Source organism: Sorex fumeus, unplaced genomic scaffold (genome assembly GCF_029834395.1).
Source record: "Sorex fumeus unplaced genomic scaffold, SorFum_2.1 ptg000002l, whole genome shotgun sequence".
NCBI lineage: Eukaryota > Metazoa > Chordata > Mammalia > Eulipotyphla > Soricidae > Sorex > Sorex fumeus.
The window spans coordinates 77,097,579-77,121,645 of record NW_026606059.1 but is presented as its reverse complement, the minus strand read 5'-3'; the positions used below and the strand labels follow the sequence as shown (position 1 = coordinate 77,121,645).

Here is a 24,067-nt window from a genome sequence, read left to right as displayed (position 1 = left end):
TACAAGTGTACATGGGCAATCTGATCTCCTCCTCTCTCCCTTAGGCCATAGCCTCTTCCAATCTAGCCAAACTCTTCTACACATCTCAAAACAATGTGGTGTCTTCATATGCATATTTTACATTTTCTTCTCTTTAATATTTTTCATTTCTTGCACTCATTTGGCCAGTACATGTCCTGAAATTGTAATAATACATGGACGATTAGCATAGGCCCTAGCAAGGACATCATACCACACCAATAAACATATTAGGACTTGAGAGTACAGTTGTATAAAGTTCCTGCATTGGTGTTAATAATATGAAAGTTTAAGTTTCTATCCTTTTTAGAAATGAATTAATATGAGAAACACCATTTTTGTGTATTGTCTAGAGAAGAAAATTTTAAACAGCTATTTTGTTTGTTTACTTTGATTTTGGGGCCACACCTTGTGGTATCACAGCTTATTCATGGCTCTGTCCTCAGGGATCACTCCTGGTGGGGGTCAGGGGAACAGATGGGGTGCTAGGGATTGAACTACGTACAGAGTAAGTTCCTCAGCCCTTGTACTATCTCTCCAGCCCTAATAAATGTTTATTTACTAATTTAACTAAGGTTTCTTGACATCAGAGTTGATCACTGAAACTTCGAATATAAACTAACACCATGTTCTCATGCAACCATATTTGCACTTTGCATGTAGATATTGGCCAGTTAACTGAAAAGGGATGTGTCATATCATTTTTTGTTTTCATATTTGTGAGGATAGATGTTCAAGTAACATTCCTGATCAGGGGAGAATAAGTATTTACTGATAGTAGAAGACCATTTGTAGGTAGTTAAATACAGCTCATTAAATCATAAATTCAGACAGTAATTCTAGGAAAGGAAGACAATGTAGAGAAATGTCTTAATTAGGAAACATTACACAAGAGCAGATGCTTTAGCACAATCTTGCCCCACCCCCACCCCTCCAAGGAATATGTCAGAATTCAGGAAATGGTGTTTCAAAATCCAGACATCTATCTCCTGTCTGGTGAGTGGTCAGTCAAGGGTGAATCATCCTAATAATGGGCATTTGGTGCCCCTGACACCTGCCTCGGGAACACAGCAGCAAGAAAGAAGGAAATGGCCAGCAACCTTTCAAGTTGCCTAGACATAGGAGTTTGCTTCTGCCCTACAGTTATTACTCTCAGCCTCTAGTTTGCGAGTCTGAGAACCCTGCTCTTACTCTGCTCTCCACCCAAAGTGCTCTCCCTGCTTTCATTCCTGATTGATTTCAGTCTACTCTCAGCCTTGTGTGCTTTTGGGTTCCCGTGCTGCAGTTCTCAGATGCTGTTATATGAACTGTCAAACCCTCTACCGCCCAATCTCTAATTCCTGAGTTACTCTCTACCTTGTTCCCTCCCCAACTCTCCTTATGGAGAAATATTTTTTTGGTATGACTCTATTTTCTTTACATTGCCACTTGCATGTTCATGCTCTGGCAAACTCAGAATTTGTCTTTATCCCTTGCTTGCTGTTTGTTATTTCAGATAGAACTGAAATACTCCATTTCATTCAAACCTGTTTTTTCAACACTTTTGGTCCAAAGCCTGTAAACTTTATTTAATTCAGTCAAACTTCTATAGCCCCTGATGTGCTCTGTCTTTCAGGTATTTACAAATATTAACTAGCTTTCTTTACCTTTCTTTTCATGACTTATAATACTAGATTTTCTTTTAAAAAAATCTTACTAGATTCGACATTTAGCAATTATGTGCCATAAACTAGATCATATGTGTTATTGTTCTTACATATTTAATAATGCTAAATTGTTTTTCAGAAGCCCCCAAAGTAGAAAATATGCATAAAATAAATTTTAGAAATATCGAAAGTGTCTCTTCCTGGACCTGACTATCCTTATCAAAATCCAGTTTTATTACACAGCAAATCTTTAGAAAATCAGTCTGTGCCTTTATTCCATGGACTATGGATTGAATAATTTGACCCACAGTCCTTAAAAGGGGACTGTTAGACCTTGACTACTCTTTTAATTTGCCTTTTGATGTTTTTATAGCCAAAACCTTTATAAAATTTTTAGAAATCTTAAACATTTTTCAAAAACATAACCATGGGACCAGCATTATATCGCTTAACTTACTGAGCCCTTGCTTCTCATGTGGGAGTCCTGTGTTTGATTTCAGGCATCATACAATTCTCCCAAGTACCACCAGGAGTAATCCCCAACCACTGAACTAACCACTAAGCACCCCAACTATGCTCTGAAAAATATAAGAGAAGCATAACTACCAACCAGAGAATATTGAAAACATCTGCGCAGCGTTTACAGCCTATGTATAACACATCCCTCTCAATCTAATGAATTTGACCTTTCAACTACAAAAAGAAGAAAAGGATATTAAAACAACTTTTAGCACACTGCATATAGTACTTTCTTCTTGATCTTTTGCCGTATAAAGCATACCTTTTCCCCTCAAACAGACCATTATAAACTTAAATTGTATTTTTTTCACATTTCTTTTATTATCCTCTTGTGCAAGTGACTGTCTGTAGTTTCGTGAACCCAGTACCTTATGCAGTGAGAATTTATTTTTCTTTGGAGATTTTCCTTTTTGATTTATCTGCTGTGCCATTGGATGGCATTTGGGAGTTGCATTCGTCCAAATGCTAGCAGTGGGGGAAATCTGGTTTTGATACATGCACCAGACCAGGATAAGCTGCACATGTCTATTTCCTTTTCCCCTAATATTTGAGTTCTCCATGTTCAGTGGCTGCTTCATAGATCATGATGGTGTCGGTGATGATAATAATGACAAGAACAAGGACAAGAATAATTTGGGGAGGGGCTTTTACATATCTGGAATTCTTCCTAGTGCTTTGTATATGGTTTTTTGAGTTTTACACAAGGAGATTGAATTCCAGAAAGGGAATCCGACTGTCCCAAGATCAGCCAGCAAAGTCAAAAGGAAAGCCTGAAATTCTTGATATCATCCCAGTGAAGTCTACTCTCATTACCTTAAGCTGGCTGTGTTAAGCCCACCTTTGATGTATGAGCCCACGTTTCCAAATGCAAAATGAAATACATCACTTCTATCAATACCAGATATTTATGCATTTTATTGGTTATTCATTTTCCCTAACTTTAGTTTTTGTGATTTCCACTTACTGAACTTTTACTTTAGGCATATTATCTCCATTATTTAAAATGAAAAAGGAAATTAAAACATTGCCATTATATAGATGAAGGACCTAAGAATTTGAGTAAGCATCATGATCACGATCATCCTGTTGTTTGTCGATTGCCTCTAGCAGGCACAGTAACATCTCCTTCATCCTAGCCCTGAGATTTTAAAGTGCCATATTCAAGGCCCTTTCAGGGTTAGGAGAATGAGACCCATCATTGTTACTGGTATTTGGCATATTGGATACGCCACGAGGAGTTTGCCAGTCTCTGCCGTGTGGGCAGGTTACATTCAGTAGCCTGAGTAAGCATGTAACTCAGGAAAGTAAGTTAAGTAGAAGCCAGGCCAGAATTCAGGCCCATGTCTGTTTATCTTCAAAGCTCTGTTATATTTTAGCAAAATCAAGCAAACTTGAGTTATCGATTTGGTTCATTACAGAAATTGTAGGGATGTCTATACTGCTCTCTCTCTTATTCTCTCTCCTTCTCTCTTGCTTTCTCTCTTTCTCTCTCACTTCCTCTCTCTCTTTTCTTTTCAAAAATGTTAGATACAAAATAATATTCTTTATGGTATTTTTAAATATTCTACACTAGATCTATTATATACTATATGCTGCAGAATAAAATTAACCTATGTAGCTCTGCTCTTTGATAGATTTTACTCTAGTATAGAGGGAAAAATTATTTTTTTGAAGGTCAAGAATTTGGATTAGAAATAGCTCATCTCATGGGGCTGGAGCGATAGCACAGCGGGTAGGGCAGTTGCCTTGCACGCGGCCGACCCGGGTTCGATTCCCAGCATCCCACATGGCCCCCCGAGCACCACTTAGGAGTAATTCCTGAGTGAAGAGCCAGGAGTAACCCCTGTGCATCTCTGGGTGTGACCCAAAAAGCAAAAAAAAAAAAAAATGAAAGGAAGGAAAAAAAAGAAATAGCTCATCTCAGTTGGTCGGTTTTCTCATTCTCATCCTTTAAATTATATGTAATTTTTTTTCACAGTTCTTGCTTTTTTTTGTATTTTTTCTCTTTTTGTGAGTAGGTCTCAAACACTCAGTGTCAAAGCTAAATTACTACAGGAATTAAGTTTCTAATAATCAGAACAATAATATCTTGTAAGTCTTTCCATTCTTGCAAAGCACCCTGTTTTCCTGCCCATTCTTTCAGGTTCCTGGGAACCTGTTGTCTTTTTTTTTCTTTTTAATTTATTTATGAATCGCCTTGATTACAAAGTTGATCATGACTGAGTTTCAAGGGTAAATATTCAAGCACCAATCCCTTCACCAGTGTCCACATCCCCCAACCGATGTCCCCAGTTTTCCTCCTGTGCCCCAGTCCACCTCTCTGGCAAACACTTGCTTTCTTTTTTTTTTCTAACCTTTACCCACTACTCTACCATAGCAGTTGTAGACAACTTATGATCCTGATTCTCTCACAGGTTATTTTTGTGGTAGATTGTTAATCACTCACATACTTGGTTGATTCATTGGTTGCATTCTGACTGTACTGTCTAAAATGTCATATTTTTCTTTTTAAAAAAATGCAAGAGAGAAAACTTAATTTTATATTTGGGGAAATATAGAGTTATGCCAATAAGTATGAAATTATGTTGAGTGAAATAACACATTTTTAAGTGTAAAGCCAATAAAGACATATCTCCCTGTTAGAAAAGGTAACTGAGATTACTTATATTAGAAAACACACAAGATGAGAAAGCCTATTTTCAAGAGTCCCTTGTAGCATTGGCAGCTCTAATGTTTGCCAATTTTAAATAAAACGTTTCCAGTCAGAGATGAAGAGATGGCCCAAAGGTCTTAGGACATGCCTGCTCTAATCCCCGGAATTACCTGGTTCCCCCCCCCCCCGGAATTACCTGGTTCCCGAGCACCTCCAGGAGCTATACCCTGAGAACTCAGTCAGGAGTATCCCCAAGACCCCAGGTGACCCACAACTCTCCCAAATATTTTTCCTACTCTCTACTTTTTAAAGACAATAAATAGTAAAGCAAATTTGAGATGAGTAGTTTTAGAAACGTCTTCATGTTGACTGTCTCCCTTTAAGCACATTTTGCACTGCTAGAAAAGCCACTATTTTTTATAAATTTTCTTTTCCATGGCAAGTCCCTTAACCAGTGTCCACTTCCCAAATTTTACAACCAGAAAATAATCCTGGATTGGGGAGTCAAAGAGAGGCTCTGAGGGATGGGGTGCATGCTTTGCATCCAGGAACCCCAGGATCAACCTCAGGGACCACATGGACCCTAAGTACCACCAAAAGTGACCTCTGGCACTTTGACACAGCCAGATGTGAGCACCACTCATTTTTTTAAAATTAGAAATGAAATCCTTTGGCACGTATGAGACCCATGTTGGGTCTCCAGCATCTCCACAGAAAGAGAGAGGCAGAGAGAGAAATCCTAAATCCTAAATCTGATTTTGCATAGCGAGATTAAGGTTGGTCCTGAATTAGAGTCCATTCAAACTCCAGATGACTGAAATGTTTAAATCCTAACAATTTGGCCCCTCAGTGAACTAACTGAACTCTGTTGCCAACCTTTCATCTAAAATACCTTTTCTGTCTTTCTCCTTTTCACTTCTGCCCTCACTTTTAATGCCCCACCGGCTGGCAGTGTCTTTACCTCCAAAATGCAAAGCAGACAAATGGGCATTTCAGGGAAGAACATGACCAAAAGCACCAGCATCAGTGGAGACATGTGCTCGCTGGAGAAGAATGACGGCAGCCAGTCGGACACCGCCGTGGGCACCCTGGGCACCAGCGGCAAGAAGCGTCACTCGAGCATTGGGGCCAAAATGGTAGCTATCGTGGGCCTCTCTCGGAAGAGCCGAAGCGCGTCCCAGCTCAGCCAGACCGGTAGGCATTTCTGCGTTCCTTCCCACCTCGTGTCTGCGTGGTCATCAAACTCTGTGTCCTCTTGTGCTCGTTTTCTTGCAGGGCTGTGTGGCCGGCAACCTGCTCCTGAGGGCTAGGGTCCTTGGAAACTACTCAATCTTTCTGAAAATCCAGTGACTTTGCTTTTCAGGGATGAAGGAAGCTGCAGCAAGGGCACCCTTGGCCACTGGAGTTGAGAGGCCCTTCCAGAATTTCCTTTCCAGGGGGGCAGTTCAGCCCAGAGCCCCCCACCACCTCCAGTTTCTCACTGACTGAGCCTTGGTTGAGGGATGAACGCTGAGTTGCCTCATCATTCCTTTCCTTTAGGATCCTCCCATTGCAACCAGCCCAATTCATTTCCCTTCTCAGCCAAGTCACCAGCTGCGGACGAGATGGCCAGTTCCGTGGGAAGGAAGTGCTCCTGATGGCCTCGCTTCTTTTTCAGTTCATTCGCAGCCAGTTTTCTCAAGGCCGCTTTTAGTTCCCTGGTAAAACTACATGCAGCAGTATCCTTCAGCCGCGGGGAAGGAGGGCTTTCTGCTGATAGTGAAGATATTTTGAGGCTCTGCTACTTTAAAATTCAGTTTCTAAATCACATCTGCAGAAATAAATGGGATGCAACACTCCTACTCGGAAAAGCCACTGTTAGCAATTAAGAAATTTGTGAGTCAAACAATGCCTTTTTTTTTTCAAATGGATATCGATAATTAAACATTTATCCCTGGTATCTTGGAAATAATAGCATATCTTCTACTTAGGCAAACAAAAGCTTATAATATGTTGCCTCTTTTACAGGAAATAAATTATAGGCAAATGAATTAAATCTGATTACTGTTCAAATGCTGGGGTCCTTGTACACAGAAGCCAGAATACAAATCTACCACACAAAAACATTGCAGTATATGTTCATTCCTGGACCCAGCTAATCCTGATTTTTCCAAGTGTTATTGTGATCCTGTCATTTGGGTTTCATATAATAATATTATATTCAAATCATGACTTGATGGTGTGCCTTAAACCAGGGTGGAAACCCATTAGGTTTATCATGGTTGTTATAATAGGAATTTTTAATGAGTTTTTGGTGGGTGAGGGAGCTCCTGAGCAGGCCCAGAGGCCCCAGTCTTATTGTATAAGCTTCCCAGTTTAGTACTCAGGCCCAGGACTAAACAGCACTTGTTGGAGGATCTCAGGGCCATAGTTAGTGGGGCTCCTGGAACTTCTGCAGTGCAGAGAATCACCTCCTTGAGCCATCACATGCCAAGTATTTGCTCAAAACTTTGAACTATCTTCTCCGCCCTTCACTTTGTTGTTTTATAATGTTATCTTTTGCATTTAATACTGTAGCACTGCACTGTAGTACTGTCCTCCCCTTGTTCGTCTATTTGCTCAAGCGGGCACCAGTAACGTCTCCATTGTGAGACTTGTTGTTACTCTTTTTTTTTTTTGCTTCTTGGGTCACACCTGGCAATGCACAGGGGTTACTCTTGCTCTGCACTCAGGAATTATTCCTGGTGGTGCTTGAGGGACTATAATGGGATGCTGGGAATCAAACCCTGGTCAGCCGCATGCAAGGCAAACACCCTACTCGCTGTGCTATTGCTCCAGCCACCTTATTGTTACTCTTTTTTGCATATCAAATACATCACGAGTAGCTTGCCAGCCTTTGCCATGTGGGCGGGATACGTGATAGCACAGTGGGTTGGGCATTTGTCTTGCACACGGCCAAACCAGGTTTAATTCCTCCACTCCTCTTGGAGAGCCCGGCAAGCCACCAACTGCCCGCACAGCATTTAATACAGAATTCAGAAATTAATTTCTGATCATAGAGATCATATGATTTTGAAATGGCAAATATTTATTCATAATTTATGTTACTAAGGGAGATATTGAACTTTTGAAATTAAAAGGTTGTTATAAAATTTGTTAAGCTGTTAAAGCTTTAGTCATTGTTTTTTTTTCTGTCTTTCAAACCTGCAAGTACCAGTAAAACAAAAATTCCTCCCTCCAAATAAAATCTATGCAATTTTTATAAGTTAGGAGATTCAAATGGACATTAAGACTTACAAGTTAGATAGTTCATGCTGTGTTAGCAAATTGGCATAATTGATTCTGGGTATTTTGATTGCCCTTAAGCCCTTGCCATGTTGTATGCCAGGCACATGGAAAATAAAGATGAGTCAGAAATTATTTATAACAAGAATTGCTGGTAATTAGAGAAAACAGATACTTGGGCAGATTCTTTATGGCCACATGGCAGGAGGTAAGTGGACTTCTCTAGGCAAGGCCATTGGTCCATCCAGTACCCCCAGGAAGAATTACTGAAGCAAGTAATACTCAAAAGAAAAGTCTCTGCTGAGCAGGTAAGCACTCTTAGAAGGTACTCTGCCTAGACACCAGGAGACGCAAAGGCAGGGAGGCTTGACGTGTTGAGGACTGATGAGTGTTTAAGGCCTGATTTTAACCATTGGTATCACTCTGAATGTGGTCAAGATGATGCCTATAGAATCAGATCAGATCACAGAGGGGTTTCGTTGTTTTGTTATACATTTTTGTTATTAATGTATAGGTGGAAAGTTGATGGTTAGGATCAAATTAGCATGATAAATAAGAAAACAAATTTATCAAGCCTTTCCTTGAAGTGGACTTTACTAAAGAATTAAATATAGGTCAAAATCCAGTAAAAATAAAATGTAGAATTGACAGTGATGCATTCAGATAAAAGATGAGCTGTTGAACTAAGTCAGGCTCTTAGTTGTAAATATAAGCAAGGGAAGGAGAGAGTCAGGGAAGCTTTTAACAGTAAAATTTTTAGGTGGCACCTGGCTTGACAGCTGGTTGGCTATTAGAGGTGGAGAGGGAATTCTCAGATGGTTCTCTTATTTCTGGCTTGGACTGCAGCATTGGTAAAGACTATCGGAGGGCTAGAGAGATAGTTTAAGGCTTAAAGTACTTGTATGATATGAAGCCAATCTCGGTTCAACCCGCCACATCACATGGGGTTCCCCAGCACTGCCAGGAGTGCACCTGTGCCCCTGTACCTAAAACAATACCAAAGAGCTTATCAAAGTACCAAGGGAGTAATAAATTGAGGGAATATGTAGAGAATCCTTTAATTTAGAATTCATTTGGGATTAATTTAAGATTCAGAATCCTTTAATTTTGAATTTGAGCTATTTGCAAACCTCCAAGTAGAAATGTCTAAGATATATTTAACTAAACATTTCTGAAGCTAACACCCGGCTCAGAGACACAAACCTGAGCATTAGAAAGTTTGCTCAAGACTCCCACATTTATTTTTCCTATCACCCCATTAAAAAAAACTCTTCAGTGCACCCCTGGAAATCTGTGTTCTTTAAGCAAACAAACAGGAGGTGCTCCCATTGCACCCAAAGTACCTCCCTGCAGCTGCACTCCAGGGTGTTTTATTTCCACCTTTGGGAAATATTAGTTTAAATCCTAGCTTCTAAACTGTGGGTGGTTACAGTATTAAAAGGTCCCAGTACTTTTCATTTTCCTTTCTTTATATTTGGACCAGGCTGGAGCGATAGCACAGCAGGTAGGGCGTTTGCCTTGCACGCAGCCAACCTGGGCGACCCAGGTTCGATTCCTCCACCCGTCTCGGAGAGCCCGGCAAGCTACCGAGAGTATCTTGCCCGCACGGCAAAGCCTGGCAAGCTCCCCGTGACGTATTCGATATACCAAAAACAGTAACAACAAGTCTCACAATTTGTTGAGACGTTACTGGTGCCCTCTCGAGCAAATCGATGAACAATGGTAGGATAGTGCTACGGTATATTTGGACCACACCTGGTGTGCATGGGGCCTTCTGTAGGTCCTCCTTGTGGTGCTCAGAGGAACATAATGATGCCAGGAATCTGACCTGGGCCTCCTGCAGGCAAAGCTGGAGTTCTAGCATGTGGAGTTCTCTTTAACCCAAGGATTCATGTATCTGTTTTTAAAACTGTTTTTAAAATAACTTGATTTATGATATATCATCAGAAAATGTTTGATCTGTATAACTATTATATGTGTATATATACACATATGTGTGTACATATATATGTAGGTATATATGGATGGATGCATATATATGTATGTATATATATATATGTATATATCTGAGGTTATGTAAAGTGTCTTGGGTAAAAAGTGCTTGCAAATGAAAAAAGTTTAAGAAGTCCTGGTTTATGTGATGCTTACAACCATGAGCATGGCTAAGATTGTCCAAGAACACTCTAGATAAAAAGAACAGGAGGTTAAGGAATCATCCTATGGAAGAGGAGCAACTTTAGATTTAGGCAGAGGAAGAGGAGCCCATGAAGGAGACCAAGGAAGAATGATGATGAAGAAAAACTATGAGAGAATTACACCGCAGAAACCAGGAGTAGAGAAGATTGCAAGAAAAGAATTGTCTTTATAGTCACAGCTGAAATATACCATAAAATCTTCCATGGCTGTATGTTTTCTAAAAAGCACAGATCTGTTGACAATACACTGAAATTTCTTAATATGAACTTGGCTTTCTTTTATGAGTGTGTGTATATATGTATATGTTTTTACCATCAAAATCATTATGATATTAGCAGGTTAACCAATGCAGTCTTATTTCTTCTTATATTATGGCTCTGGCTGGTGCAGTAGCACAGCAGTAGGGTGTTTGCCTTGCACACAGCCAGCCCGGCTGATCTGGATTCGATTCCTCCACCCCTCTCAGAGACCCCGGCAAGCTATGGAGAGTATCTCGCCCGCCCTGCAAAGCCTGGCAAGCTACCCGTGACGTATTCAATACGCCAAGCTCAGTAACAAGTCTCAAAATGGAGACATTACTGGGCCCACTCGAGCAAATTGAGGAACAATGGGAGGACAGTGACAGTGATATTATGGCTTCTTCCTGTAAATATGTGATAGTAGAAAATAGTTTTTATTATCATTATTAATTTTCTATGACATTTTATTGGTTAAAAATTTCATTTTTCATAAACCATTACAGTAGTACAGTGGGTAGGGCATTTACCTTGCATGCTGCTGACCCAGGTGTAATACCTGGCACCACATATAGTTCCCCAGGCCACCCAGGTGTGACCCCTGTGTGCAGAACTGGGAGTCAGCATTGAGCACCACTGGGTGTGGCACCAAAACCAAAATAAAAATTTTATTTTTTCTTGAAATACATACTTTTTTCTATTTTTCCACCAAAAATGTTTGACCTATTGACAACAGAATACAACATATTCTTCATTTAAAAACCTGAGTTTAACTGAAGAATAGCCAACAGGGGTTGTTTTGTAATTATTTGACTCTAAACTTTAAGTAGATATCTAGATTCAATATTTGTGTTTATATGTGTATGGGTTTCAAGTAATCTTTTTTTATCTCTTAAGAAAAATTTTCAGCTCCAACAGTTTTTAAAAATAAAATTTTCAATTTTAGTATCTCATTTGATCAATTATGTGATAGCATCAAAAATAATAAATTCATTTTTTAATGGTGGACCTTACACTAGGCTCTTTATTTAGACATAATATATAATGAGTAGCATATCTTAAACCAAAAAATCTCAACTAAATTTTTTTCAGTTTTAAATATTTAGTTAGTATTCTCTTGATTTTTCACTTTATCTTTTATTTTTCACTTGATCTTCACTTTATGTGAAGGTCTGCAAGTATTCCGTTGTAGGCTTATCATTCTATCAGTTATATCCCATAATGCTTTCAATTTTTAAATAGGCAGTCATCATTATAAAAGTATCAGGAGACCAGAGCAATAGTATAACAGGTTGAGCACTTGCCATGCATACAGCCTACCCGGGTTCAATCCTCAGAACCCCATATGGTTCCCCAAGCCTCTGAGGAGTGACCCTTCAGGGCAGAGCCAGGAGTCAGCCCTGAGCTGAGTGAAGCCCCAAGTAAGTAAGTAAGTAAGTAAGTAAAGGCCCTCCCATTGATCATCGATTTGCTCGAGCGGGCCCAGTAACGTCTCCATTGGAGACTTTGTTGTTACTGTGTCTGGCATATGGAATACGTCACGGGGAGCTTACCAGGCTCTGCCGTGCGGGCTCGAAGCCCCAAAACAAAAATAATAAATAAACACTGGGGACCAAAGAGTACAACAGTCAGGCACTTGCTTATCACACAGCCAACCCAGGTTCAGTTTCTGTCAGCCCATACGGTCCCTTATCTGGTCCCTGTTCAGGCACCAGTTGTCCAGTCCCAACTTGAGTGCCAGGTGTTTGAATCACTATCCTGTGATGACCAGAGTCCCCTGGTGTGTTCATGACCAATAGCCATCCTCCCAGCTGGTGGACAAAAAAACAGGTCCACAGGCTGTTAATCAGTGGCAACTTTATCAATCAATCAGGATTATTATAGAGAAATTGTGATGGGCTGAGTGACAGCAATTACACATAGGTATAGTTAAATATTAACAGGAACGGATGTAAAGCACCTCCTTCAGCGGAAACTCTTGAGGAGATCTGTCCAAGGCCGGCATTCCACCCAAGGAGCTTCAGGGCTCTAAACTCCTAGAAGAACCACCTAGGGATACATTTCATCTAGGGCCATATTATTTTCTCCTTTTCTTTACTGGTAATCCATTTAAACAATCATATTAAATTTATTTCTTAATAATATTTCTAGTCATTTTGTATAAACACAGTAAAAGATATAGACTTTTATCTATACCTTAGAAGCTTATCTTACTCCTGGTAAAGGATGGCTTTTCCTGGGGACATCTCACTATTTCCCAGACTACAGTCCGCAGGTCAGGTTATTTTCAGTTACTTCTTTTGAGTCATGACAAAGCTTGTTTCATAACCATGCTCTTAGCCTAGTATACTTCTTGTGGCCCTTAAGCTGTCCCATATTGAAGCCAGGATAGCTTATGGCTTGCCCTGGATCCATCCGAGTCCCTTCATGGGACCCACATTTTGCAGTGTAAGGAATTAAGGTCAATCTAAGGGCAACTGAGGCTTAAGTCAAGTCAAGATGACTGATTCCCAGGAGTTAGTATTTTTCAGAGTCAATTAACTCCCTTTTTACAAAAGCATAGCATTAACTGTGTACCTGTGTCTATTCAAAAAGGACATTGCTCTAAAATAAAACTATGTAAATTTATGGGCACAAAGAAAAGAGAAAAGCAAATATTTCAAGTACATAAACAAAATCCAGCACCATCAAAAGTTTTGACTCTACAAGTTAGCATGTCTGATTTGGAGATATTTGTGACTAAGAGATGGGGGGAGTAGGACACAAAGAAGAAGTTGAAGATAAACATGGAGGATTGGGAGTGCCCTGTGGAATTGGGTGTACCCCCTAGAGCACTGTAGTGGGTGTAACTCAGTTAGCATTAGCTCTCCGCGGGAGGAGAAAGGACAGCCCAATGTTAATCCTAAAATGATTAGAACTACAATCGAACAGTTCCTCATCTATGATAGCAGAGCCAGGAGGAATCCCTGAGCACAGCCAAGTGTGAGCCAAAAGACATGAATAAATGCAGACGCTGTGGTTTGGATATTCAGTACCACTCCTTTCCACCACTGGTGTACTCTGAGCCCCTAGACCCCTGCTCCCCACTGCTTCCCATCTATCTCTTCTTCCCTCTGCAGTTCCCTTCCTTCTCTGCTCTTCTCCCTATACTCTGACCAGTGATGATCTCAGCATCTCCCCTCTCCCCATTAAAACATTGCTTTTCCTCAACCTGTTATTCTATCTACCATACATAAATGAGATCATCATATGTTTGTCCTTCTTTTGGCTCACTTCATTTAACATATCTTCCAGTTCCATCCATGTAGCAGCAAATTGCATAATTTTGTGCTTCCTTACAGCTGCATAGTATTCCATTGTTTATATATACCACATCTTCATAGTCAACTTATATACCTGTCTTGGCTATTGCACTAAGTGCTGCAGTGAATAATGGTATACACTGTAGCACTGTCCTCCCGTTGTTCATCAATTTGCTCGAGCGCGCCTGGTAATGTCTCCATTTTGAGACTTGTTGTTACTGTGTTTGGCATATTGAATACGTCACGGGTAGCTTGCCAGGCTTTGCCGTGCAGGCGAGATACTCTCGGTAGCTTACCGGGCTCTCTGAGAGGGGCGGAGAAATTGAACCTGACTTGGTTGGGCCAGCCGCATGCAACGCAAATGCCCTACTGCTGTGCTATCTTGCTATTGCTCCAGCCCTTGGTTTGCATATGTCTTTTTGATTGTCTTTGTTTCCTGGAAGTAGATAGCCGGAAGTGGAATTTCTGAGTCATATGGCAGCTCAATTCTTAGTTTACTGAGTCATCACCATCCTCTTTTCCAAGAAGGCAGATTTCCACTAGCAGTGGCTGAGAGTCCCTTCTTCAACACCACTACCCACCACCTCGCTGCCAGAACAGGGTATTTACAGAATTTTTGATATGTGTCTTTCTTACTAGAATGAGATGACATCTCATTGTTGTCTTGATTTAGACTTTTCCCTAATGAACACTTTTTCATGTGCCTGTTGGCCCATCTTTGGCCTTCCTTACAGAAATGTTCTTTTCCATTCCCCATTTTTTGATTTTTTTATTGTTGATCTTTGTGAGTACTTTATATATCCTGGATATTAACCCTCTATCTGATATGTTGAATGCAACTGAATAGGAGAAAATAGTTGCATTCAACATATCAGATAGATGGGTAACTTTTAGCCTTTGTTTCTTTTGCCATGCAGGAACTCTTTAATTTTATGTAGTTCCATTTTTTAGATTTTTTTATTCTGTTTTTTTTTCCAGAGCGTGGACCCCGTACTCAAGGCGCTTCCATCCCCCTCTCATGCGTCACCTACTGCCAGCAACGGCCGGGTATGGGCCCGATGCTCCAGCGCCATCCATTTTCAGAGCTAGTTGATTTGGCATACCCAATATGCCAAATACCAGTAACAATGATGGGTCTCATTCCCCTAACTCTGAAAGAGCCTTGAATATGGCACTTTTTTAAAAATCTCAGGGCTAGGTCGAAGGAGACATTACTGGGGCCTGCTCAAGGCAATCAACGAATAATAGGATGGTCGTGATCGTCGTGATCGTGATTTATTCTGTTGCCTTTGCCAGTGGCACTGTATCATTGAAGATACTTTTGAGGTCCAGATCTTGAAGTGCCCGGCCTGTATTTTCCTCTATAAAGTATACTTTATAGATTCTGATAAAATCTCAAAGGTGTTTGATCCACTTTGAATTGACTTTTGTGTAAGGTGTGAGATAAGGATTTAGCTTTAATTTTCTTTTTCTTTTTTCTTTTTTATTATGTAGGAGTACTGCCATTTATTCAGCCACTGATTAGCTGATTGATTTGGGAATGAACCCAACCTTACTTTTTTTCCACAGTTTATTTTTCTTCTTATATTTATTTATTGAATCACTGTGGGAAAAGTTACTAAGCTTTCAGGTTTAAGTCTCAGTCAAACAATGATCAAACACCTCTTCCTTCACCAGTACTCATTTTTCACCATCAAGAACTCCCATATACCCCCCAGCCCTCCCAATGACTGTGAGGGAGATGATTTCCACTTAACTATTCTCTACATTGATTACATTCATTATTTCAACAAAAGATGCACCATGATTGTTTAGTATTCCCCCCCCCCCCCCAACAATCAGAATTGCTGAAAAGGCATTGTGAAATACTTTGTTTTCTATAGCTGGTTATGAGGATCATATAATAATTTTGGATTTCTGCAAAGATCCAGATAATTACGAGATTGGTTTCTGTATGTCTGGTGTTATGGCTGTACCGGAGAGCCACTCGTTGGGGGGCAACTTGTGACCTCAGTAGGGCGTGAAGGACGAACCAGTACCGCCCCCCTTCCCATGAGACTGCAGTTGCCCTGTCACCGCCAGCTCATACCTGGCTTTCCAATAAGCTCTTTCCAATAAATGCCACGGGGGGGTGGGGGGGGAGGCGGAAGGGAGCAACACCCTTTCCCTCCCGGGGAGGCATGGCACTGTAGTTTAATGCATGGTCCATTCACTTTTCTGCCGCAAGCTGCCGGGCTCTGGATTAAGTTCTTTTGCCTCTGGAGCCATGGCCATGCCAGAGAGCTGTTTGTGGAGGGCAACTCGTGACCTCAGTAGGGTGTGAAGGACAAGCCGGGAATGCCCCCCTTCCCATGAGACTGCAGTTGCTCGTCACCACCAATTCGTACCTGGCTTTCCAATAAGCTCTGAGGCAGCGGCTACCTTGTATGCGGTCCAGATGCATTTCTGCCAAAAGCTGCTGGGTTTCTAGATTTGTTTCTGAGTCTCTGGGTTCATGGTCATTAAGCAGATTGATCAGGAGCCAGAGAGGCCGTTTGTAGGTGGCAACTCAGGGTCTTGCTTGGTTGGGGAGGAAAGGGCCGGTTCCACCCCCATCTGGTGAGGTCCCACGTGTCTCGTCACTGCAGGCCAAACCCTGACTGTCCAGTGGCCTCTGGAGGATGGTGGTCACCGGGCCGCCAAGGGGAACAGGTCAAGGCACGAAACCTATTCCCACCTGGAGTGGCCCAGCTCCAGTAACCTACTGCATGAACAGGACGCATTTCTGCCAAAAGCCTTTGGGTTCCGAGATTCGTTTCTGAGTCTCTGGGATCATGGCCGTTAAGCAGTTCGATTAGGAACAAGAGAGGCCATGCCTCCAATTATATAGCTGAGCCGGAGGAGGTTTGTGGGTGTGTCTCCCACATACCTAACTTTAGGCCGTTTACTTTCTTGGTAAACTTGGCCCCAAGTTTTTGGGGTCTGGCCAAAGGCACAGCAGTACTTTTGGGGTATCTGACAGTCTGACGGTGCCATCAGGCTGCTGATGCACTCACTTCACAGGTACAGATTGACCTGCTGGCGGCACCATACCCCCAGCTTTAATTTTCTTACATGTGGTTATCTAGTTTTCTCAGCACTGTTTGTTGAAGAGACTGTGTTTACTCCGTTTCATCCTCTCAGTTCCTTTGTCAAAAATTAACTGAGCATATATGAGAGGGGTTGTCCTTGGAGATGTTTTTTTTTAAGTTGGTAATTTATTTACTTTTTTAAAATAAAATAAACTTTATAAAAATAAAATAAACAATTATAAAAATAAAATTAAAAGTGATCAAATACCCATCCCTCCACCAGTGCCCATTTCCCACCACCACGGATCCCAGTATCCCTCCCACCCCCCCATGCCCCCTATTCCACCCTGCCTCTGTGACAGGGCATTCCCTTTTGTTCTCTCTCTCCTATTGGGCATTGTGGTTTGCAAAAGAGGCAATAGGTGGCAATCATGTCTGGTCTATAGTCTACTTTCAGCATGCTTCCCCCCTCCTGAGGGATCCTCCCAACACCTAATAAGTTAAGATGAAGAATATCAATGGGCCATAATCAGCAGGTAGTAATCAAAGTCCTATCACTAGACAAGAAGACTTAGGATAACTTGAATTGAGTTTGTAGGTCTTCAGAGAAATAACTGATTCCATTTCCCATTTTATAGTTCTTCTACCCTTGTTGTTTAGTTGGAAACGCTTTTTATGATATAAAACTGCAAGCCTGTTTTTAAAACTTAAGAGTCATCTGTGTGTTGATGACATGTTTTGTAAACTTACATGTATCTGAATCCCATTAGTCTAGCCATTGAGGATAGGAAGTATATTTTGTTTTTAACATCTCTGATACCTATGATAATAATTAATAGCTACAAAATTCTCAATATTATAATGAACAATGCAATTTGTAAGACTTGTTTATAAAATATGAACATAAATATGTTCAAGTGGTATACACTGAAGTTTCAAAATCTGTAAATTATACAAATGTATGTCAAATACTTCCTATTTCATATTCTGGTTTATATTCTGTTTGCTGTTTTATTATTTATAGAAAAAAATAGTGAGGCTGGAGGTCTTATATGTATCCAACCTGGGTTAGATCCCCACTACCTAGATGGTACCCTGAACCTGCCAGGAGTGACCATTAGTGCAAAACCAGGAATAAGCCCTCAGCACTCCTGAGTATGGCGACAAAACATACAAAAAATTGAACCACTAAAAGCTATTTTAGGAAAAAATATCTACATCTGTCTATAAATGCAAATCATTTTGTACTATCCCTTTCCAAACATGAATATTACATGTGTTATAACACATTTAAAATTTGGTTAATGGATTCTTAAAGCATTTTAATCATTTCCCTAAAGCGTAAATATTATTGTATGCTTATTCATGTCATTAGTGAAGCATTTTAATCAACTATTTGCATCAAAGGCATATTTATAGGTTTTATTGAAGACAAAATATAATCCCTGTTGTCTCATACCTTTTATTCTCAAGGATCTTAAAATCTACTACAAGAAATTAGTTGTAGGCTAGGAAAAATATGTAAGTTTGGATGTGATGAGAACAAACCATAAGTACAAAGGATATTTAGTACAGAAGTATTAACAGAATACAGAAAACCAGTATTAGAGTTTTAGGGTTCAGATCCAACTTCCTAAATAATGGAATCTACCACATGGTGTTGATCACTTATGAAAGCATTTAAAACATTGTCTCGGTGGGGCTGTAGAAATAGCACAGCGGGTAGGACTTTTGCCTTGCACGCGGCCGACCCGGGTTCAATTCCCAGCATCCCATATGGTCCCCCGAGCACTGCCACGAGTAATTCCTGAGTGCAGAGCCAGGAGAAGCTCCTGTGTATGGCCGGGTGTAGCCCCAAAAGCAAAAATAAATAAATAAAACATTGTCTCGGTTATTAATAAATGGCTCCTTGTAAATATTATTACTAACAAATTTAACTATTTGTTAACATTTTATTAGTAGAACTGTAGCTATGGAAATGTCATTTTCTGTTCTGACACCAAGAACACAGTTGATCTGTACCTTGGGTCATAGAGATGTCTGTAATATTGTCTTCGGGGCCACAACCAGCTTTCTGAAGCTACACTACTGACTCTGTGCTCAGGGATCACTGCTGGCGGTGTACCTGTGGGTACCAGGAATGAAACCCAAATGTAAGGCAAACGTTTTACCTGCAGTACTATCCCTTTGGCCCCACAGATATTCAAGCTGTGAAGGTGGTAAGACAAAGCAGACATGTCATGAACAACATTGAACCCAAAGATACAGGAATCAGCTCTGATGAGAGCTGAGCAGAGGGTATTCGCCACATTTGGGGAGGTGAGTCTAGCAGTAGAGATTGCAACCAGGTTGCAAATAACATCAGGGTAACAAGTTATAATTTTAATGTTGTCAATAATGAGCTATTGCAGGATTTGATGGGATGGGATGGGATGGGGCAATGAAAATCAGTGCTGGAAAAGTTCTGTCAAGAAGAAAGACAGAGAAACCAAGAATAAGAGACGATTTTGTTGGTTTAGAGCAGGGCTTGAAGAAGCCTTGAAGAAGCCTCTTCAACTTTCCTACTCACCACCCCTTTTTACCTAAGAAATGTTTATGTAACCCTGGTTATATAAAATAGGTCCACAAGAGCTGGGTAAATAGTGCAGAGTTAATAACTGAGTCCAATTCCATTCCTGGCACCACATTTGGTTTCCTGAGCAAAGAGCCTGGTGGTCTCTGAGCACTGCTGGGTATAGCCCACACACCCCCAATAGATAAGTAAAGCAGATATGCAAATTAAACATTTAGTGATAATAAATCATACATTTGTTTGGAAACAAATTTTGTGCAAACCACAGATTTTTATGAGCAGTCAACCTCAAAAGATGAGGGCCGGATCAATGGTGCGTTCATTTCCTTTAGCTTCCAGAACAGACTATACTGCAAACTTAGCACCTTAAAAGTCATCTGAGGTTGACAGAGATCTGGGTGATCTTGGCTGGTTTTCCTTCACTGTACTTTTTGCTATCAAAGCAAACTTTCCTCTGAAGACTCAAGATAGGCTCCATTTCTAAGTTCATTCAGGCCTGTGCCTTTGTGGGATCGAGCCCCATTTTCTTTGGCTTGCAGTCGCTTTATTTTCAGGCTAGCCATGAATGGTACAGTTAAGTTTTTCTGCATTTCTTTTCTGAGCTTCTATTTTATTGCTCTCTATCCAGAGAAAGTTTGTGCTTTGAAGGACTCATATACTCAGATTAACTGTTACTAACGTTTTTTACCTTCAGTACATCTGCAGAGTGCCTTTTGCCATGTAATGTGTCCTAGTTTCTGATCCAAAGTGTAATGCATGAATGCCTTTGCAGATCAGCCCACCTACTATAGAGAGTAATAATGGATGACGATGGAAAAGGTAGGAGATTCAAAAAATGTAAATATGCATCATAAAATTATTATTTATACCTGTTATGCTTCCTGAGAATAGGTGCAAGATGGAAATTGAAGCTCATTTTGCACAATTGATACTGTCTCATCAGATAACACACACCAGTTATTTAAATGGAAGCTTCTTTTCTAATAGAATATTCAAAAATGAATGCATCTGTCATTTTAAAAAGGCATAATGAGCCAATATCATGAGTTGATTTAATTTTCACAACTGGAAGTTTATGCATTATTCTACCCATCTCCAATATCAGAAAAATTAATATTCAAAAGTTTTATGGTAGACAGACTCCAAAACTAATATCCTTGTGACCTCCAGCATTGCTAGCACTGCGTTTTTATCATTGCTTCTATTCATATTATTAGAGAAGGAGAATTCTATTCAAACAAGAATTTCTCAAGAAATTACATATTTGGCCTTGGTGGTGGGGGGGACCGTAGAGCAGGTTTGATTGGGACTCATTCCTGACTGTGCTCATGAATCGCTTCTGGGAGTGCTCAGAGGATCATATGCAGTGATAGGGATTGAATCAGGCTTGGCTGCGTGCATGGCAAGGAACTTACCCTCTGTACTATCTCTAGTCCTTAAAAAACTGCAGTTTAAAAAAATTTTTGACCACACATAGTGATGCTCAGGAACTACTCCCAGCTGAATACTCAGAGATTACTCCTAGAACTGTTTGGGGAACCACATGATGTTTTTTGTTGAATCCCTCCTGTATGTAAGCATGCACCCCAGCCTATTGTGCCATGTCTTCAGCCCCTCAGAAAATTATATTGAATTTAACATCAAACTCATTTTATTTTGGGGCTGGAGCGATAGCACAGCGGGTAGGGCGTCTGCCTTGCACGCAGCCAACATGGCCGACCCGAGTTCAATTCCTCCGCCCCTCTCGGAGAGCCCGGCAAGCTACCGAGAGTATTCGATATGCCAGACACAGTAACAGCAAAGTCTCCAATGGAGACGTTACTGGGCCCGCTCGAGCAAATCAATGATCAGCGGGAGGGCCTTTATTTTATTAGACATTATTTTAAAATGAAAATGGGGAGAGGGGGAAGCATTGCCAAGACTAATAATCTAGTAAAGGCCTACTATGCATAACTTAACCATGAAGAGTTAATTAATTGTGATACAAGATGTGCACGTGCTAAGGAAAGTAAATCTTTTAATTTCATTAAAAATGAGTGAGATTTGATGTCTTGGACCATCAGAAAATATATAGAAATGCCATTTTTAAGGTAAAGGCTATTTTTAATGAAATCCCCATACTCTCTTAAAAGGGTGCCAGATGTGTGTTATTCAATTGAGTCTTGTTATGTTACCTACAAGGAAGAATTCCAAAGAGTCTGTTGATGGTATTTGTTGGAAATTCAATAAAGCTCTTGGTCACTCGTGTAAAATTCTGCTAAGGATAATGATAACTCAATCTTGTAAAATATGGGGAAATGTGGGTATGTTGTCCCGTTGGGTTTGAAAACTGCTTGGTAAAACAAACTCAGTAGAATGCATACCATGAAAACAGCATCCATCTTGCTTCTCTAATGCTCTTCTAAGTAGAAAAATCCTTTTAACTTTTTATTCTAAGATGAATATTTTTGTTTTAACTTGACACTTTTATTCACTCCCTTCTAACATCTTATCCTAGCATTACTACTGTAAATATCTCTCAGGAATATGGAATAGACACTGTGATCTATACTACCTGGAAATTTTTCATTTAGTATTTATGTTTTGTTGAGAAAGATACCATAAAATGGTATGATTTTTATGCAATAATGATTAGTCATAATTTAATGCAGTCATAATTACAAAACTTGCCTGGACAGAAAAGTACCCAGGCAGGAGAATGTATCACTGACTGGTAGATTGGCTCTTATTTCTATACACCCTTACTTTCTTGTTGGATACTTGACACATAAAGTTTCAGCAGATCCTATTGTATTCTTGTATGGTAGAAAATATTACAGTGTGCGTGTATATGTATGTGGCGGGGGGGGGGGGAGTGTGTTTAATGACCATAAAAAGCTAAGTGATTTTTTGAAAGGGAACTTGAATTCAACTCTGTAGGATCTGAGTCTAAAGGGTGTGGGGAGAAAGAGTAGGTTCTGTTTAACTTAGAAATAAGCGTAAAGTTGAAATTATGAGGAAATGATTTAGTAAGGTTTCCACATTATCCAAAAGCATACGATTTTTATTGATATGGCTTAGTGGTCAATTTTTGGTCTGGGGACAGTCAATGGTTTTTCCATATAAGTTCATCGTGATTACATTACCAAACCAGAACTTTTTCTATAGCAAGGGAAACACGTATCCGTCTCTTAGTAATGTTCAACAGTAACTTAAGAATGTTATTTCTGGAGCTTTTGGTTTAAAAATGGGTGGTCAGGCAAAAGGATCATTGTATTTTCTTTAGCTGATGTTGCACTGCATTAGAGCATGTTCTTGAAAATCTGTGTGTGAGCCTTTCTGTTCTAATTGATCCACCTCTCTTTCTCCTTCCTGTCCGGTAGACACTGATTTATCTTATAGCCCAAGAGCTTACTTTTGTTTCACTTAGTCCATCAGTTTTTCTCTATACACCATGTATAAGTGAAATCATGAGCTGTTTGGTCTTCTCTGGTTTAGGTCACTAAGTTTGACTTCTTCGGGTCCAACAATGTTGTTGCAAATGACAGTTTTCTCTTTCTTGATAACTGAATCATATTCCAGTGTCATTATATACCACGTTTTTATCCATTATTCTGCAGAGGGGCACTTTGCTTGTTTCCAGTTCTTGACTATTACAAACAGTGCTGCCATAATCATGGGAGTGCACACACACTTCAAATTGGTGTTTTTGCATTTTTTCACATGAATGCCCAGAAGTGGAATAACCAATTCACTGTTTCTGAATGCTTCCCAATGGCTTCTCCAGTCTACACTCCCATCCTCAGTACAAAAGATCCCCTCGTCTCCACATCCTCTCCAGCACTTCCTTTCTTGTCTTCTGTATAAAAACCACCAAAAATAATTTTGCTTTTTAGGGTTTGATTTTTAGTGCTTTTAGATTTGGGGGCCACACCCGGCAGTGCCCAGGGCTTGCTTCTGGCTGTATGCTTAGGGGAGCCTATATAATGCCGGGGATGGAATGAGGGTCAACTGCATGCAAGGCAAGTTCCTTCCCCGATGCTTTCTCTCCAGCCCCATATTTTTTAGTTTAATTCTGGTCTGTGAGGACTTACTTGAAACTTTGTGGTTGTCAAGAAACTGGGAGAGGGATGAGTGCTATTAGAGAAGTACGAGGTGAGGAATCACTCTTGGAGGAATCTGACAGTGATGTAAGGCTGAAACGTACTGAAAAAGAGGAAGGTGTGAAGACCAGAAATGATCACAAAAACTCATCCCGGGGGGAGTGTGGTGAAGGCATTTCCACTTCCTCATCTTTCATTTCCACTTCCCACTTCCCCAAGGCCAAGGTAGGACAGTAGCAACCATGAGCCTCAAGTACTGTCCATCCCCCTGCCATTGTCATTAGAAATATCTTGTTTCTTTGTCCCCTTTGTCCTCCTGCTGCCCCCAGCAGTTAGCGCTCATATCACCACTCACTTGGAAAACTGCTCCACTGGATGATTGTCAAAGGGCATTTTGATCAGTTCTACTTTTTAAAATTTTTTTATTGAGATTCTTCATCTTATAATACTTGGATATGTTAAAAATTACTTTTCTTTTTTTAAAATGCAGAGACTAAGAATGCGTGTTCACCTGCCTTGATTGCCAAGT

General features: G+C 40.3%; 1 protein-coding gene across 50 annotated transcripts in view; it reads left to right on the top strand.

Moving 5' to 3' along the window:
• RIMS2 (regulating synaptic membrane exocytosis 2) overlaps positions 1-24,067 on the top strand; it is a 564,867-nt gene that overhangs the window by 469,672 nt on the left and 71,128 nt on the right. For 34 of the 50 annotated variants that reach the window (XM_056111705.1, XM_056111697.1, XM_056111680.1 and 31 more), the window contains one exon: positions 5,789-6,030. The exons of the other annotated variants lie outside the window; for them this stretch is intronic. In XM_056111705.1, the coding sequence (XP_055967680.1) occupies positions 5,789-6,030 (242 nt within the window). The remainder of the gene's footprint in view (positions 1-5,788; positions 6,031-24,067) is intronic. 50 annotated transcript variants of the gene reach the window in all.